General features: G+C 28.1%; 1 protein-coding gene across 1 annotated transcript; it reads right to left on the reverse strand.

Moving 5' to 3' along the window:
- Positions 1-1,602: 1,602 nt before the first annotated feature.
- Positions 1,603-4,646, reverse strand: LOC127245111 (ACT domain-containing protein ACR10-like). Its single transcript, XM_051265767.1, has 6 exons — positions 4,170-4,646; positions 3,722-3,946; positions 2,905-3,010; positions 2,424-2,742; positions 1,996-2,280; positions 1,603-1,901 (listed from the first exon to the last, which is right to left on the reverse strand). Exons 1-6 carry the CDS (start codon positions 4,321-4,323, stop codon positions 1,764-1,766), a joined length of 1,227 nt encoding a protein of 408 aa, XP_051121724.1. The 5' UTR covers positions 4,324-4,646; the 3' UTR covers positions 1,603-1,763.
- Between the last annotated feature and the right edge of the window lie 16,875 nt (positions 4,647-21,521).

The following is a 21,521-nucleotide window of genomic DNA, read 5'->3' on the forward strand; positions in this document are numbered from 1 at the left end:
ATCTATTTTAAGACCGCTATATATGCTTTTAGAAATAATAACATCTTTCACGTTTGCTATAAAAGCAAATTACTTCATTTTTTGTATTGATTCCATTTTAAGATTATTATTATTATTATTATTATTATTATTTATTATATATTTTTCACATATAAAAATTCATTATTTTTCTTTATAAAGCATCACATTGAATTATTTAAAGGAAAAAAAAAATTATAACACAAAGCCAAACACAAAAATAACAAATCCTCGTGAAATTTCATTCCTATTCGATGAATTTCTTCAAAATGGAGGGTAGTAAGTTTTGAAAGAGTATTTGGATTGGATTCGGGCAGTGATTTATTAAAGTTTGTAGACATTTTTAAGGAGAATTTATGTGTGTTCTTTTCAAGAATTTTCTCACATTTTTACTATTCAATTAAATTTTTCTCCCAACAAGTATCAAATTAAACACTTATTTTCATTTCTTATATTATAATTAAAATTATCATCGCTTATTTATATCATATTATACAATTATTCAAATTTAAAATTTTTATTATTCAAATTCCAAACCCCAAACAAACACACCCCTAGGTAAACTTTCTGTTAAATCTAGGGTGTGTTTGTTTGGGGGTTTGGATTTTGAGTTGGAATTTAAATAGTAAAAATTTTGAATTTGAACAGTTGTATGATGTGATATAAATAGGTGTTGATGTGATATTTTGAATGTTAAATTGATTTTTAGTATAATATAAAAAATGAAAAATAAGTGTTTGATTTGATATTTTTTGGGGAAAAAAAATTAGATGAATAGTGTAAATTCAATCCAATCTCCAAACAAACACATAATATCTTGTCGATTACACCAATAAAGAACTAAAATTCAAACTCCCAAACAAACACACCCATGCAATTTTATGAAATACAGACAAATCTTTGCACAATTTAGTGTGCGTTGTGGGTAAACCTTCCGTTGAATCTAATATCTTGTCAATTAAACCGATAACATAAGTCACACAATACAAACACAAGTAAGATTTGGAAGCGTCGAACGTTTAAACTCATAACCTCACGGTCACGAATCCACCCCCACGCCATCAGACAATCTCTTACCAGACACGATATATATTTTTTTTACCATAGATATAGAGAATTGTGTTTATAATATAAAAATATATATTATATTGTGCTTATTGACTATATTTTAATATATATATATTATATTTTTTTAATAATATTTATAAAAAATTATTCCAATAAGAAATATCAAGTGAACAAACACTTCATAATAAAAGAATGATATAATTTATTTTTTATATGACGTGAATTTCCATATCATAAAAAATAAAAATAAAAAATGCTATAATTTCTCAATTCCTAAGTATAAATACACTTATTGTTACCGTAGTAATAATATTTTATATTTAATATACTATATAAATGTATAAAAACTAAAATACTTTTTAAATTATAAAACCCACACTAATTTAGATTAATACTTTATATAGAATATATTTTATTAATATTATAAGATTTACACTTTAACTATGGCGAGAAAGAGTGGATTTTTTTTTAGAATATTTTTTAAGGATATATATATATATATAATGATATTTACCCAACAAAAGCACTGAATTTTGTGGTTGGAAACTCTTTTCATAAATTCGTCTAAAACCCATACTAATTTTCTCTACCAAACCTATATATATTATATACATATATATACACATATATATATATGTACACATTCATGCTTAAATTGTAGCTGAATCTTGGAAGCTTCATTCCCATCCCATTAGCTTCTTCTTCACACATTCTTTAATCTCATTTCTTGTTGCTGAGAAGCAGTCCCCTTCATCCAGCAAGATCCGGTACACTTCGAATTCCCGATCTTCAACTCGATGCCGAGCAATCTCCACCTGTGAAAACGGAACTTATAGAGTTGAGTCAGGAGAGGTGACAGCAAACAATGCAGATTACTCGAACAGGATCAAATGAAGATGAGTGGCGTACCGAAAAGATGCTTATGTTCAATATATTGAGGGCGAGAGTGATGTCGTAGAACACCAGAGGCCGGCCCCTTCCCGACAGCTCGACAGGATTCGCAACCAGCAGCTCTGTATCGGGTCCCCTGCTTACAACATCGACTTTAATGGGGTGGGCGAGCTCGGCTTGTAGCCTAGAGCAGAGAGTGTTTCTCTTGTGCGAGTCGACTATCTTCTTCCCATCGGCTTGCATTATGAACAGGTCCATCTCACAGTTCCCTTTCGAGTTTGAAAAGAAGCGGCCGTAAGAAATCTGATGACAGAGTTCATGAAACAATGAACACCCCAACAAAAAAATTGTAGAGATGGATGGATCATCAAAACAAAATCACCATTTTTAAAGAGCATTCAACAAATTAAGCGCATTGATGTTGATAAAATTAGGGTGTGGCATACCTGGATGTTGTAATCCTTTAGGGTTCTCATGATATCGTAGATGAGGCCCTTGTGATCCTGGCAGAAGATCTGGACAAGATTGTGCGATGGGCTTAGGGAGTTGTCGAACATGATGGATGCCGAATCAGAAGTGGATTGCTGCTCGAGATGTGGCTGAGTAAAAATGTTTTCAAAAATGGATGATGGAAGATATGACTGTAAACATGAAGCAACTTCAGCAGCAGCTGGTTCAATTTCGCAACTCATCATGGCGTCTCCTATAACAAGTTTCAAACACTTAATTGTCTCGTCTCGCCTTTTACTTGTCTGAAGAAGTTCCCTACAGTGCAAAATTTGCAGAATAAGAAAGATAGTCAGAATTTGTTCTTTACAGAAGCTGTATGATAATATTTAACAAAGGAAAACTCAAAAAACTCCATTGACACCAGGAAAAATGAGTTGCCGACCAAGTGTACAACCGGAAAATAATCTAAAGACAAACCTGGTGTCGGTGATAAAGAATAGATCCATCACTCGACCATCAGGCGCCGTGTAGACTTTCACTCTCCTTATTGTTAGCTCTAAATCATATAGAACCTCAGTGACGTCTGCCAAGCACAGAGACAAAAACAAAGAATGAAGCTAAGAAGTATGTCACACATCTAGGCAGGTTTTGGGGTACCGAATTCCCAAAATAATTAGAAAAAGAAGCTTTCTAAATTTCCTCTATGATAATTACAAATGCAACAACACAACGGCAACCAAAAAAAATCCACACTTGAAGGCCCGTTGCTATGACAATAACAATGCCACACTTGTCGTCAATCAAACAAATCCTATCCTTGAGATAGCCATCATATACCTTAACTCATTCAAATTTAGATACCAACGATAAAGATAAAGATCACATCCGCTGCTAAGTAACAAAAAATTTAACAGTTTTACATAACTTAGACCAAATCATGCTACAGCACATTCAAGATCAAGCAATCCCAAATCCTATCCTTGACATAGCCATCATATGCCTTGATTTATTAAAATTTAGATGCCAATGATAAAGACAAAGATCACATCCGCTAAGTAACACAAAATCAAATAGTTTTACATAACTTCGACCAAATCCTATCCTTGTCATAGCCATCATATGCCTTAATTTATTCAAATTTAGATACCAATGATAAAGACAAAGATCATATCTGCTAAGTAACACAAAATCGTACAATTTAACATAACTTAGATCGAATCATGCCACAACACTTTCAAGGATCAAGTAATCCCTATCAATAACTCCCCTGAATTTCAATGGATTCCAAGCTTACCATGTAGAAGACCTTTCCTATCATACAAACACCAAAACTTGAGCAGGAAAATCTCCGGCTCCTTCGGCTGCTGAAACTCGGGGATAAAGTAGAAAATCCCCGACGCCGATGGAATACATCTAGGGCACACATCAAGCAGCCTCTTCTTCAACAAGCTCCATTTGGTTGCTGGCTTTCCAGCAACCCAAAAAACCAAATAACACCATTTACCATCTGTTGAAACATCTGTTCAAACCCTAGAATCAGTAATCTTTCAGAAGCACAAATTATTAGGATCAAACACAGACGGATGCTGAAATTACAATCGAAGAAATGTTTATCGGAACCTTCGCTTAATTTAACAAATTTAACTTCAGCTACACAAAATTCACAATAACAAGAACCCTAAATCCCCTTCCGAACAAAAATCAATCAACAAACATTCAGATCGAGAACTTGAAATCAATACCCCCTCTGGCAATACTCAGCCCGAAGAGCAATATAATTCTACACAAATCGCAGCCGAGCCCGGTTTTGTCGGGGCAATTGATAGTGATAACGGTGTGCTCGTCTGCCCTCTCGGCTTCCTTAATCAGAACCGCATCTTCGTAGATAATTCCCATTTCATTTCTGTGAAATCAAAACAATTAAGAAGCAGGGGAAACAATAACCAACCGAACGGCTCCTCCTCTGTAAAGATTCTTGAAATTGAAAGTGAAGATTCAAGTAGATTTTTCAAAAGGAACAGAAAGGTGAGTGTGAAAGCAACATGCACAAAGCAACACAACAGCCGAAGGAAAAGGGAACCAAATTATTATAGTAGTTCCCTCTTTCTCTCTCATGTGGGTTGAATTCGAACGCCCAGAATCGGATTTGGAGAGAGAAGATACCTACAGTTGGGATTGATTGGATAGATTTTCTATCAGAATCGAACGCCGACTAATTTTAAATTTCTTCTTGTCTTATTTCTTTTATTTTTTCAAAAATTTTAATTCCCTTTCGCACTGTTAGTGTTGGGTAAGGGCTGTTGTTGATTTTTTTATATATAAATAAGAAGCATTTGGTAGGAAGTAGGTTTCATGGTCCTCACAAAAAATCTAAAATCCCATTTTGGAAACGAGAAAATAAACATCAAATCATTCGCATATTTTTTATTTATTATATTATATTCAAATTAATTTTTACATTCAAAATATCAAATTAATACATATTTATATCATATCAAATAATTATTTTAATTTAAAATTTTACTATTAAAATCAAAACTCAAAACTAAAATCTTACAAGTAAATACACTGTTGAAAACCTAAGGTTATCTTCTTATGTGGATTTTATAATGGACTTTTATTATTCAAATTTTCTTTTTTTTTTCTACAAAAATATTAAATTAATTGATTACTTTTCGTATTTTATACTCCCTCCATCTCATATATAGTGTCCGAGTTACTATAGATACGAGAATTTATAATAAGTATAATTAGTAGATAATTGATAGTGTATTAGTAAAAATAATTATCATATAATATAAATAATCATAAATTAATACTAACATAACTAATTAGTTTTATTAAAATTAAAAAATTATATATTTAAAATGAGATGAAAGTGTATAATCAATTTCTAAAAAAAATGTTATGAGATATGGGATGGATAAAAACAGCAACGTGGGAAGGAGTGAGTATTATACTACAAATTTATTTTACATTCAAAACATCACATTAACTTTTATTTATATTATATCAAACAACTATTCAAATTCAATTTTTTTACTATTCAAAAATTCAAACCTAAAAACTAAAACCGACAAACAAACGCATCCTAATGGATTTTATAAATCAAATTTATGGGATAAAGATTCAAGTCTTGACTGATGAAAATTTAAAAGAAAAATTTATACTTTATAAATCAAATTTGATTTTATTTGTCGTTTGTTTGTGTGGTTATTGGTTTGAGTTGTAGTTATTGATTTTGTTTTTCAAATTTTTGATGATATATTATATTTGAAACTCCTTTTGATTAATAATTCTTGTTATTTCTAATGATAGGCGTATGAGTTTATCACAAATTATGTTCGTTTGATGGATTTTGACAAAATCTCACTATTCATCCAAAAATTTTCCCCCAAAAACATCAAATCAAACACCTATTTTTCATTTTTTATATTATATTAAAAATTAATTTTACATTCAAAACATCACATCATCACCTATTTATATCACATCATACAACTATTCAAATTCAAAATTCTTACTATTCAAATCCCAACTCAAAATCCAAGCCCCAAACAAACACACCCTACACTATTCGTTTGTTTTGTGTCACAAAACAAACAAAACAAATATTCTTTTAATCTTTTATTTTCTATTCGTCCCATTTGAAAAGAGTCATTGGAGTTTTTCAGGTGGAAGCGTTTAACATATTTTGATATTTTGTTATTTGACTTTTGTATAATGGTATATTTGTAATATAAAAAAAAGTTATGAGTATTTTGGTATTAACGTATGATTATTTGGACTAAAAATAAAAAATTATAATTTTAAGTGAGACGGACAAAAATGGTAAAAAAAATATTTTGAATTATGACGGAGGAAATATATGTTTTTTATTAAAGATTGTGTTATATTTTGTATATTTTGTTGTCAAATTTCTAAGGCATGTATACATTACATTTTATATTTATTGGGGTGTGTATTCGGTGAACCAAACCGAATTTTCGAAATTGATCAGTTTTCAATTTATAAAAACTGAAATCGAAATCGAATCAAAGTTTTTCGAAACCAAATAAATCGAATCAAACTAGTTCGATTTGGTTTGATTTAAAATTGAAGAAACCTAACTTTTATTTATTAAAATATATTTTACATATACAATCAAATACAAATACCCAAAATTATAATATATACTCCCTCCGTCCCAAAAGTATAGTCTTATTGTGTTGGACACAAGATTTAAGAAATATTGATATTATATTGGTAGTTAGTAAAAAGTAAGGATAAATGACTTTTTATATTAGTGTAAAAAGTAGTGGCAATTGTGTAATAATAATGAACAAAGTAGGAATAGTTTTATGGTGATATGGTTATTTATGGAAATGAGACTATTGTTTTGGGATGGACAAAAATGGTAAACAAGACTATTGTATTGGGACGGAGGGAATATTATTTATTTTTAAAAGTTCAATTTTTAAAACCATAACCGAACCGAAACTGAAATTTATAGATTTAATGTTGGACCGAACCGAACCAATTAACCGAACAACCTAAACTAAACAATCCGGACCAAAAAAAGTTTCGATTTTTTCAACTTAAACCGACCAATGCTCACCCTGTGTATTTTGTTTTCAAAAATAAGTTATATTAAATATTACTCCCTTGGTCTTACTTAAGATATTTGGGTGTGTTTATTCGTGGAGTTTTAGTTTTGAATTGTAAAATTTAAAATTGAAATAATTATTTGATGTGATATAAATATGTATTGATATGATATTTTAAGTATAAAATTAAATTTTTTAGTATAATATAATAAATAAAAGATTAGGGTTTGATTTGATTTTTAAAATATAAAAATAAAATTGAAAAAGTAAAATTAAAACTAGAATTATGCAAGTAAACACACCATTAACTTTTTCTATTTTCGATTTGTCTTACATATTTTGTCTTTTCTTTTTATATAAAAAAAATGAGTATATATTATAATCATATTTTAAATTTCATAATTTATAATTTAATTAATTTTAATTAAATTATTTAATTATCTTAATTTTAATTAATAATTATTTGTATTATATAATTATTATTATTTAGTAATACACTTTTTAATTACTTACTAATTATATTTTACATAAATTATCTTATCTACACTAATAATGATAATTTATCCGAAATGGAGAGAGTATTTATTTTGTAAAAGTACATTAACTATTTAACTATTTTATTATTTTTAAAATGATCGATAATTCTAAAAATATCTATTTAAATTGTGCCTAAAATAGGTTTTTTAGGTGATAAAGGTCTTTTATCTTATTTGTGAATTAATATGATTAAAAAAAAAAAGATTTTTTGAAATAATATATTCCTTTATTTCATAATCCATTGGAGTTTGGTTAAAAAGTTAAAGAAATGGGTCCGGGTTTGTTCTTTTCTCTTTTTGGTTTTTACATATTTTATGAAAAATATTAATATATTATATATATTCATTATTTTTATATTCTTCTCACAATTTTTTTATATTTATATAAAAAAAATTCTCTAAATTATTTTTTGCAAAACAAACATACCCTGCCTGTTTCTTTTTATTTGATTTAAAAAAATTTGGTTGGAATATAATATAAATATATATTTTTAAAAAATACAGAATTCAAATAATAATATTTTAGAATGTTTTCAAAAAATTTATCAAAAAGTAATAAAAATAAAAAAGTATAATTAGAGATATTTATGAAAAATCAATTGGTAATTAAAAAAGAATAATATGTAATAATTACAATAAATTAATATTAAATGAAGTATAATAGATAAATATATAATTTTTTAATTAAAATTAATAAAAAAAATAAATTTAATTTGCAGATAGAAAAAAGAAAAATAAAAATAAAAATAAAAATAAAATTGACAGAAAGAATAATATTTAATTAATATTGTGACGTTATATTTATTAAATTAGTAAATATATTGATTATTTGTTCACATTCTAAATGACAAGATGTACCTATACAAAGTGAATATAAAATAGCTAAGTGTCCTATAAAGAGTAATCAAATTAGTGTGACATATTATAGTTGTTGACAGTCACTTATTGAAATTGTGCCCACACCTTTTAAATGGGTCTGTTGTCTAAGAATTGTCAATAGTGATTTTTCTAACTTGATAAATAATAATAATAATAATAATAATAATAGATTGAGAAAATTGCAAAAAAGATATTCTATATTTATTACTTTTGTCCTATATTTATTTCATTTTCAAAATATATATTACATGTTTGCAAAAGTCATTAATTATGTCGTTTAGTTGCGTGTGACGTTCACACCACGTGCAGTGACGCGCGATCATGCGCGGCTACGCGCGGCCAATAATATAAATAGCAATTTTTGTAAATATATGGAATATATTTTATTAGCGAGATAAATACAAGATAAAAGTGATAATAAAGTATACATGAAGGATATCTTTTGCAATTTTTCTATTATTTTATCATTATTTGTGTTAAATTAACATATAATTTTATATTAAAATTAATTATAAAAAAAAAAGACACAATGTATTGTTTGAGGGTAGCGGCTATGGTGCTAAATTTAAAATACAACACTATATTGAACAACACATCGTATACTATTAGACAACCTATAATAATACTACAAACAATTCAATGTATATGTTAATATAATATAAATACAACACATGAACAAAACACACATGTTATAGTTTCAACAGCACATAGTATTATTACGGATAACACATTGTATATGTTAATATAATACAAATATAACACATGAATTAACAGCGCATGCTATAGTCTCATAACACATGATATACTTATATACAACACACTTGTTATTATTAAAAAATAGCACATACCTTTATTATACATAGCATGTGTTGTGTGTTATTCTAATATGTGTTGTTTGCATGTGTACTGATTTATTTCTTATTTTTTTGGAATAGAATGGTATCATTTTATTTTTCTATTGTACTATTATTTATAAAATATTAATATAATAAAATTCAAATGCAAAAACGAAATGAATACATGCTCCAATGAGAGAAGTATAATACTTTGAATATTATATTAATTTATACATCAAAAGAAAAATAAATTTTACATATAAAATATACTCACTATTATTAGAATATAATATTTATCGAATTGTGCATCAATGTAAATAAGTATTGTTATTTAATAGGTATTTTTGTTAGCGTAATCGTTATTATGATATAATAAAAATAATTTAAACTGATAATTAAATAATTTAATTAAAATAAAAAATATATAAATCATAAATTTTGAAATGTGATTAAAATTTATAATTATATTTCAAAAAAAAAAAGAGACAATTTATATGAGACGAACAAATATAAAAATAATGGACAAATTAAGTGAGACGGAGGAAATAACATCGTCCTACAAACCTAGGGGTGGAAATAGGCCAGGCGGCCTGTCAGGGGCCTATGACCTGGCCTACATCAAGCCTGGCCTGGCCTGTTCTATTTATTAGAAAGGCCAGGTTCAGATTTTTGTTAAAGCCTGTTTATATATACAGAATAGGCTTAGGCTTATGAAAAAGCCTATTTACTAAACAGGCCGGCCTGTTTAATAATAATATTATTATTATAAAATAAGAATAGTTTTATATATAATAATGACAATAGATTGATGTAAACTGTTTTTTTTTTTTAATGTCATTATGCAGTAATTTCTATCAGCTTTTGTCTGGAGTTTGCATGACTTATTCCCAATAATTATATATATATTTGAATGAATTGTAATATACGTTTTTTTGCAAATTATTAGTATAATATATTGTATTTTTATATGGCAATAAAAATGATTATTTTTGTCATTAAAAAATAGAATTTTTTATTTTTTTATATATATATAAATAATTGTATCTGTTTTATTTTTTATTTATAGTACGAAATTTACAAAAAAAAAATAATAATAATAATAATAATAAATTATTATGTAGCCTTTTAAACAGGCTCGTAGGCCAGGCCAGGCTTTTAAAAAGGCCAGGCTCAGGCTTTAAAAATATTTTTTTTCAGGCTGGTAGGCCAGGCTCAGGCCATATCTTTTTAAGACAGGCCAAGCCTATTTAACCAAAGCCTGGCCTGGCCTGGCCTATTTCCACCCCTAACAAACCAAACGTGTCAATTACACTTACATGGAGAAAGTACTCCCTTTGTCCCGCCACTTATAATTTTTTTTTTGTCTATCACATATAAAAGATATTTATATTTCTATTTTCTAGTAAATTTATTCATCTTAAATATATTCAACAATTATAAATCAAATAAATTAAATTTATAACCTCTTACGAGTAGGATCCTCAATAAATAAATATTTTTTAAAAAAATCATTAATTTTAGTCTCATTATAAATAATTTTGATCAATCTTGGTTCCATTATAAATAATTTCAATCAATTTTGGTCCTACGATAAAAAATTAACGGAAATTGCTGACGTGGACGTAACAGAGGTAACGTAGCAGCTGACCTGGAAACTGCACAACCATATACAATTATATACGGTCATATTATCACACGACCATGTATATTTCAGTGTATAATTACACATGACCATGTTGTTACACGGCTGCGTACCTTTCTGTTTTGGTCTAATCTTTTTTGTTATAATTTTTTTTTTTAAATATTTTGAATTTAGAATAGTTAATATAGTTAAAATGAACAAAATCAATAGTAATCATAATATAATTAAAATGTATCAATTTTAATTCAAATATAAAAATTTATAAGATATATTATTTTGAAAGATTTTGTCTAAAATTCTACTATTCATAAAAAAATTTTCCTCTTACAAACATCCAATTACACAACTATGTTTTAATTTTATATATTATAGTAGTATTAAAAAGTAATTTATTATTTCAATACAATATTATATGTCTATGTTGAAAGTGTATTGAAATGTAAAATTAATTGTTAATACTATAATATACAAAAATAAAAATAGTTGTGTAATTAAATATTTTTAAGAGAAATTTTTTGGTATATAGTAGAATTTTAGATAAAATCTTCCAAAAGATCATACTCGATAAATATATATATTTGAATTAAAATTGATACGTTGTAATTATATTATGATTATTATTGATTTTTTTCCATTTTAACTATATAACTATTCTAAATTTAAAATATTTTTTTAAAAAAATAATATAACAAAAAAAATAAAATTTTAGACCAAAACAGAAAGATACACGGCCGTGTAAAATTATACATAACCGTGTAACAACATGACAATGTATAATTATACACTAAAATACACATGACTGTGTAGTTTCCAGGTCAGCTGCCACATCACTTCTGTTATATCCACGTCAGCACTTTTCGCTAATTTTTTAACAGTGAGACCAAAATTGATTGAAATTGTTTATAATGACACCAAAATTGATTGAAATTGTTTATAATGACACCAAAATTGATTGAAATTGTTTATAATGAAACCAAAATTAATTAAAATTGTTTATAATAGAACTAAAATTGATGATTTTTTTTTTTTAATATTAGGACCAAAGTTGATAAATTTTAATTATATTAGAACCAAATTAATTTTTTCCCAATTACTTTATATTAATTATAAATAAATAAATAATTTTTTTTATTTATCTGTATTATAAAAAATTGTATTTACTATAAAATAATATTTATATTGCATATATTTTGTTAGAATATAATATTAAACATATTTAAAATACCAACCATACTATTTATATATAAAATAATATCATAATTAATTATTAATTATCACTAATTTATATTATTTAAATAATCATATCCCTAACTAAAGGGATTATCTTATACGTAACGGAGAGACCATTGAATATTTTTTTATAGAATTATTTTCACACCCATAGCCAGGAAAATTCCGGTAAGCAATACGACACTAACCCAAGTTGGTTTGAATTGAAAAATAATTTAAAGTGAGTGTTAACGTCAGCAATGACTTCATTGTATGACGTGGAAACTCCATATTTGATTCTGGCGCGACTTTTGATGGGACTAACGCAATATAATAACAATAAATGCTTTTACTATTTCACCCCTTTCAAATTTTTGTTACTATTATTCTAAATTTAAAATATTTTTGAATGTCTTTCATTGTAGATTTTGAATTTTGAATTTGGATAATAAATTATATGTTAAAGTATCTATTTGAAATGATATAAATATATTTTGATATAATATTTTGTTATATTTTAAAGTTAAATATGTATCAGTATAATTTAAATATATCTAGGGATGTCAAATGGGGCGGGTTAACCCCGAATTCGCCCCGGACCTGTTCTTAATGAGACGGGTTCGGGTCTAAATAATATGTTTCGGGGCGGGTTGTGGATTTAAAATTTTAAATCTGGGCGGGTTCGGGGCGGGTTACGGATTTTACTAAAAATCTGCTTCAACCCGAACCCGAACCCGAACCCGGATATTTTTTAAAAATTATTATAACAAATATATATGTACATTTATATAATAAAAATATATTATTTATTTTTAAATAATTTTAAATATAAAATTCAATTAGTCGCCTGCTCCAAATAATTGTCTAAAATTATTATACCTAATATATGTATATTTATATAATAAAAATATATTATTTATTTATTTATCTTATTTTTATAGATCAATATTTGATTTTTTTATATTTTTTTATTTTGTACTTTTAATGCTATTTGTTTTAGTATTCAATTGTTAAAAAAATATATATTATTATATATTTAAAAAAAAAAAAAACGAATTTGCCGGATTGGCTCCGAATCCGAAGGGTTCGGGGCGGGGCAGGTCTCGGGGCCTGCAAAACCTGTCCCAAACCCACCCCGTTGACACCCCTAAATATATCAATTAGATTATTCATATCAATAATACACATATTTTTTCAAAAGTCCTACTAAAATTAAGTGTGCTTGTTTCAGAAATAAAGTAGACCTATAAGTAAACCCTAAACCCTATAAGTCAGTTTACGATCACAAAAGAATAAATTAAGTAGACAAAAATGCAATTAAGTATTTTTTCAGTCTAATTAGAAAGTATACATATTTTTATTTTGGGACGTCTAATTACAAAGTAAATATTTTATTAAATATCCTATTTTTTTCCACAAATAATCTTACTTTACATTGCATCATTACTTTTACACAAAAAAATAAAAATAAAAATGTCATTACACTACTTTTAACTACCTACTATAATTAAAATACTATTTTTCTTAAACACTGCGCCAAAAATAAATATATACTTAGGGTGTGTTTGTTTGGGGATTTGATTGGATTTACACTATTCATCCAATTTTTTCCACCAAAAAACATCAAATCAAACACCTATTTTTTATTTTTTATATTATACTAAAAATCAATTTTACATTCAAAACATCACATCAACACCTATTTATATCACATCATACAACTATTCAAATTCAAAATTTTTACTATTCAAATCTCAACTCAAAATCCAAACCCCCAAACAAACACACTCTAAGTGGACAAAGGGAGTACTAAATAGGATTGTTTTCGCATGGATGCACCAAATATTCAATTAACTTAATTAGTCATCTATAATATATATATATATATATATATAATGAAGAATTTTTTATTTACTGCACTAAAAAAAGGAACAAAATTCAAACAAAGAAATAAAATATGTTAAATTGTAAAGATAATTTCGTTCCAAGATTATTGAATTCTAGTCTAAACATGAATTTTGGTTCATAATATAAAAATTTGTTTATAGATTAAAATCAAGTTTATTGGTTATTTGGATAAATTGTTTGTAGTTGATTTTCATGCATTTACAATCATTTTTTTTTTTTACTTTTTTTTTTATATCTAATATTCGATTGTTAGTTATTTTCGTAATTGAAGAAGAATCATAGGTACGACTATAGTTTTTATTAACTCAACAGCATTGAGAATTGGATATTCAATTTCAATTAAAAAATATTCCTACGATGGTTTGTTCAAAAATGAATTTCAATTCCTCTTTATAATATTCTTGTTTTAGGTTGCTACTCTAATTAAAAATTACACAATTACGAATGCAATTTTCAATATATCCATGAGATCTGAAACTAATACGTGGTTACAAATATCAATTTAAGAGTTCTAAACTTGTAGAACAAATAAATTTAAAATACTCATCACCAATAAATATCAAATTAAAACCAAATCAAAGTCTTACAAATTCATATCTCAAATTTCAATTCATACAAACGCTAGAAATCGAATTTATTCGCAATCCATAAAAATAAACAAACGCACAACAAAAGAAGAAATTTATCTTGTCTTCAATCTTAAAAGTTGATGGAGAAATCAGGTTCAAAAGATGTTGCAGAAGTTGCCCAGATTGCTCGATGAGCGAATGATCGATGACACTCAAGCTCTTCTGCGCGCTCGTCTGTGTGTCTCTCCACTCCAGAACATATTATTGTGTTCTCTTAATTTTTATTTACTTATTTTTTGCAAATAACATTTCTTGCCAATTAATATCCAATTATTGCATAATTACTATTTTGCACGAGGTATCTTTTTGCAATTTTTTCACACAACATCTGAATGTTCCTTTCCCTATAAAATTTTGTCTAAAAATATTAACTCAATGAAACATATTAAACACCAAAACACTACCAATCAAAAGCATATATACATAATTTACATATATATATATATAAAATATCACAAAACTATTGCAAAATATTCATATAATATAGCTTATATCAACTTTCCAAAAAATACTATAGCAAAATATTCACATAATATAGCTTATATCAACTTTCCACACCTATCACATGTTTATCCTCGAGCATATATCTAAACCAAGAGAATAAGTACTTACTAACTTAAAATACTTACTAACTTAAAATTTAATTAACTATGTCATCAACTACGTCAAATTCTGAGGATGCAAAAAATATTTCACACGTATACTTCATTATTATTTTTGTCTAGTATTTATCTGGTTGGCAAAATATATCTCACGCGTTTATAAAAGTCACTATTTATGTCATTTGTCCGCGCGTGACATTCACACCACGCGCGGTTACGCGCTGCCACGCGCGGCCAAAGTATAGAAATAACGACTTTTGCAAATATGTGAAATATATTTTACCAGCAAGATAAATATATGACAAAAGTGATAATGATGTATACGTGTGATATTTTTTGCAATTTTTCCACTAAAGCTCTCAAAGCTCTATTTCACTCAATGCACATGAAGTAAATGACAATTTCCATAAGTTTGCAAGCAAGTCAAATCTACTCTACAATATGTAAAATATTTCGCTCAATGCGCATAAAGTAAATGATAATTCTCATAAGCTCTATTTGATCAAGAAATTAACGTTCATAATAAAATATTTTTATAAAGGATTGTAACGGAGTTGTGGTAGTGGTAGGAAATGAGAAATTAAAAACTAATGAGATTGATAAATTAATCTATCAATTCCTTACATTATATTGAATACAAGTTGCAAACACCAACGAATAAGGATAAAACAACTTTGCAAAAAATTTAAACAATGTAAAAAAAATAGCATTTTCAATCTTCTTTTTTTTTTTCCCCCTTTCTTTTTTATCCATATCAAAATCACTTTTTTTTTTTTTTAAACTCAGAATATTTCAAAGTTTGTTTTTTGAAATGGCTTGAAAGTATTTTTTTTTATGTGAAATATAAGGAACTATGTAGGTAATTTAAAAATAATGAGTGTGTGTAATATATTAATTTTTTGGAAAAATATATGTATTATTTTTGGCAAAATAAACAAACCCTCAATTTATTGCCCCTTCATTTTTATTATTATTATTTTTTCAAAGCCTGGTCAATCACATACTTTTTTTGTTTTTTACAAATATACATATGAATTTATCATATGCAAAAAATGGGAACACTTTCAATTGGAACTACAAAATAATCTCATGTAATAAATTAAAGAGCAATCTAACAAATTTTTATGTTTTCAAATAAATATTTGACTTAATCAAAAAATAAAAAATAAAAATCATATGCTAAGGGTTAAATATGGACCAAAAAATATGACAATTCCACCAAGCTAAAAATTGAGTTCACTAGGAAATAATATGAATAAATCTATTTAATTAAGGTCCAAAGACAAATAATCCTAATGCATTATCAATTTAATTCCACCAAATCTCAATAAAATAGAGTTAATAAATATAAGTATCACATAATCCAAAAAAATTGAGCATTATATATATATATATGTGCGTGCGAGTGTTGAATTTACTTAAATTGAAATTAAAAACTCATATCAATATTTTTATTAGAAGGTTAAGCATATCCATTATCTATTTTCGTCAACAAATACAACAAGATCTTGATGAACTAAGAAAAGCACAAACATCTCGGCTAGAAATAAACAAAAGGACATGTAGGGAAGTTTAAAATAAAATATTCATTGCCATCTACTACAATCGCCCTACACTCAAATCATGTAATATCTCAATTGTAAAAATAAAAGTGAAAGAAAATATAGAGAATGAGAGAGAAAAAACTTTTTTGAAATATGCAGGAGCAACCAACCTTGCTCAAGGCCGATGAAGAACTCACAATATTGTCGAGGCCGATGGAGGGCGTCCAATTGCCCTTGAAGAGTCACTTATGCAGCCAAAGCATCATCAAGTTTTTACGGCACATTTTTTTGTTTTCATGTGTCAATGTCCTAAAAGTGGAGCCTATGGTGGAACTTGAAGCAGCACCATTCTCATCAGAATCATTACCAATGAACACATTTTATTATTCAACAAATTACATATAGATCTATGGAAAGGGCGCCCTCACTGGGAGATAAGCTTTTACTTAGTACTATATTTTTCAACCATCCCCATACAAAAGAGAACCGTCATATTGAGTAGCTTCAAAGTATCCGTTTCTTTGCGCCTTCACATGGTGGATACATTAGCATGGGGATTAACCGGAATAGAGGTGTCACGCTAGAGGTGGAGGTGCCTACAATATATTTTTGTGGCTTAGATGACGACTTACCTTTTGAACTCGCTGTTTTAGCTTCCCTTTGTCCAGTTTCAATATGGCCTTAGACCTTGTAGCAATGGAAACCATCAAAGGAATGGGCTCTGATGCTTTCGTTATAATAGTTGCACGTAAGATAAATCAACAACCAAAACACAAGTTCTAAATAAATTTCATAACAGACAAATAAATAGTCTTTTTTTTTTTATCATTTTCTTTTAGAATCTCTCTCTTTTTATCTAATTTTTAGAAATCAAATATTCCTTAGACGTGATCACACATTAGGAGTCTCTCGACACTGTTTTTCCTCAACATTCTCTACATTTAGTCTTTAAGTGTGTCTTAGGTGTGATCATATCTGAGGATCATTTCGATTCCATTTTTTCAAACTTGGACATCTACATTCCATAAACATACAAAAAACAGAGGCATGTAAATAAATAAATAAATAAAACACAACAAAATAAAAAATAAATAAAACACTTAGGGTTGCCTCTCAAGAAGCGCCTTTCTTTTATGTCTTTAGCTAAACATCTCGAAATCATATTTCAATTATAAGGTTCAAATAGAGCTATACACTTCATTTCCTTGTTTTTAAATGCCGCATAATAGGGCTTAAGATGTGCTCATTCACCATCCACATTTTATTAGTGTTTAAGCTTTAAATCTCAATTGCACCAAATGAAAATACATTGGTAACTAAAATGGACTTATCCAACAAAAATGTCGTTTCTTAAGAAAAACTTAAGACGAGAATAATAAAGTAAAACCTTTTGGCCAACGTTAAAATCCTTCTTCATTATTTTTATCATGAAATGTGTTACTCTTTTCTTTGTAAATTATGGTATTCTCATAGGCTTGTGTTTCAATTTTTTTTTAACTTTTGCAACTGTAAATTTCTATTTTCTTTAGTTTCTCTTAAATTCATGTTCAATTATTTATTATCCTAAAATATTCTATGCTCGATTTCAATAGGTAGATGGCAAGTCCTACCAAAGACTAGCCTGTAGGGTGACATCTTGAGTGAAGTTTTATATGCAGTTCTATATGCCTATAACACATCTTCTAAACATTACTTCAATCATTCTTATATGATCTTATTATTTTCTCTAGAATTTCTTTGATCTCTCTGTTGGAAATCTTTGTTTGTCTGTTTGTTTGCAGATGATATGATGTTGAGACCTTATGAAAAATGTCATACTTGCAAAAAAAAACTGAAATAGTTTTGTTGCAAAAATATCTGCCTTGATCACTTACGATTTCCTTAGGCATCATTAAGCAAGTGAAAATGGAAGACTTTAGAAAGTTCGCAACAACCTTGACATTGTTTGTTTGGATGACATTTTCTTCCACCCACTTTGACATATAATCGACTGCAAGAATGACATACTGAAAACCATATGGGAGTGGAAATGGGAAGATAAAATTCATACCACATATTTTGAATATCTCAGCAAACAATATTGGTGTTAGAGGCATTTGATTCCTAGCATAAATTCCTCGTACCTTTTGACATTTATCGTGTATTTTGCAAAATTTATAAGCATCCCTTTAACAATGTAGTCCAATAAAATTTACCATCAAGTTCTTTCTTTGTAGTCCGTTGGGGGACAAAGTAATCTCCATATTCCGATGAATGAAAAAATTTTAGAATAGACTCATACTCATCTTCTTCGACATAACGTCGAATAACTTGGTTCACACATCATTTCTATGGCTTGGGATCATCCCAAATACAGTATTTTGCATCATTTTTCAGTTTGTCACTCTTTGCATTTGTCCAATCTTCTAGGAATTCATTAGTGGCCAAATAATTCACTAAATCGGTATACCAAAGTGAAAATAAGACATTGCAAGTAATTGCTCATCCAAAAAATACTCCCTTAAACATAGTTTATCCTGAATTTGTGGGAAAATAATTTAAATATCCAGCTACCGAAATTTCACTTCTCTTTTTGTCTCAGATCTCTATATCAAATTCTTATAGGAGTAAAATTCATTGTATAAGATTAGACTTGTTTTCTTTCTTCGTCATTAGGTATCTTAAAGCTGCATGATTAGAATATAGAATCACTTTAGTACCTAAAAAGTAAGATCCAAATTCTTTTAACTAAAAAAACAACAATTGGGAGTGTTTTTTTAGTAGTGGAGTAATTCAACTGGCTCTATTGAGTACTTTTGATATATATTAAATTGCTTATGGATTTTTTTCACTTTGTTTCCCAAACATAACTTCTATTGTTTTGTCGTTTGCATCACGGATAATATTGAATGGTAAATTCCAATTTGATGGTTGAATGATGGATGATGATGTCAAAAGCTCTTTAATCTTGTCAAACGCTCTTTGACAGTTTCCATAAAACTCAAATTGAACATCTTTCTGCAACAATTGGAAAAGAGGGACAGTCACCTTTGAAAAATTTTCTATGAACTGACAATAAAATCTTTCATAATCTAAGAATAAACGCAAGCCCCTCAACAAAATGAGGTTGGGTGACCTGTCGCGCGGTCAATCAAATATTTCACCTAATCCGTTATCACTATTTAATGTAATATAGGGGAATGGATCCTCTCCACAGGGATTGTGTGATTCACTCTTTCGTGTTCTAATGCAGTAAATAAAGGGAGAATTTTATTTTATTATCTAATGAAAATAAAATAACAAAACAATTAAATTAAGGGAGAACTGACTATCAAGGGGATGTCTCGCTCAAGTGATGATGCAGTTATGGCACTTGTGTTTTATTATTAATTCAATAAAATTAATTATTATTAAAGTATCAATAAATTGGTTATAGTTGTCAACAAGCTCTGACAACCAATTTTTCCTTACAGTGTAGGTAATTAAGGTACGACCGTTAACTACCCTTAATTAAGCAAATAAACCTAGGTGCACCCATAAGAATATTGCCTAACCGCATTGTAATCTAGAAAAACCCAATTCAATACAATTACTACCTAGGAGGAGCAATTAGATTTGATTGTCTAACCCCCGTGAAGGAACTATTCAACCCGGTTGTCACCTATTCAAGTGCGAATACAATTACAGATATCCTACCTGAATTGACTTTAGATTATCAGACTAATTTAAATATCGGTACCAAAATATTCATTCAATCTAACAATCACAAACGCTATTCTCAGAATTAGACAAATATTGATAATAAAAAGAACTTTTATAAAGAAAATCAAGAATCTCCAAAACAAAAGAACCAAAACATTATCACCCCTCAAAACAGAAAAGTATCTACTCCATAATTAAATAACAAAGAATAAAAGAGAAAGATGAAGTCATAGTGGGAGGCAGAAATCTTCTCTGTTGATTTGCTCCTGCGTGATCTATGAATCTGTCAGTCTCCTGCTCCTGTGCGTTTCTGCCCTTGCCGTTCTCTCTTGCCAAATAGGCATGTCTTTTCTTCTTATTTGATTTTTGCCCTAATTATTTTGTAGATGGGCTTTTGGGCCTTTAATTAATTTTATTTCCTTTTTTATGCCAATTATGCCAAATTTAATATTTGCCCTCTGCACACGGCAAATAAACAATTCGCATATAAATTAGGTAGAATCCAATTAAAATCACTCAAATATCGCATATGATATGAATATAAAACGCATGCGATTTCTAACTATCAATTCTCCCCACACCTAGATCATGCTTGCCCTCAAGCATAAATTCGAAATAAGCCAAAGAAATCGCAGGCAACTCGATATGACAAGAGGATCCAACACAACCAATTCAATCCGAATTTTAACACATCAAGTCAAGTCAACCTCACAAGATAAAGTGTATTCTCACATGCTCTCTGAAGGCATTAAGTGTATAATTGGCTCAACACTCAGGTAGTGCAACAAAAGATTATTCTATAGGTTTGAGTAAAAATCAAATCTCCCTTGCTTAAAATATTCGAATCTAGCATAAAGAATCAAAGGGACTTTCAATAAGGGTTGTAACGGGGCTTATGCTCAGGGTAGGAAAAAGGATATACAAGGGCTAAAATATGTCAGAAAAGAACACAATAAGAACACGATGCTAGCACATGAAGAACAAATCGGCATAAACAATGAAATCCTTACTCTATTCACTACCCAAACTTTAATAATGAAAT

This window comes from Andrographis paniculata, unplaced genomic scaffold (assembly GCF_009805555.1).
Source record: "Andrographis paniculata isolate CXL003 unplaced genomic scaffold, ASM980555v1 Contig21END, whole genome shotgun sequence".
NCBI classification, from domain to species: Eukaryota; Viridiplantae; Streptophyta; class Magnoliopsida; order Lamiales; family Acanthaceae; genus Andrographis; species Andrographis paniculata.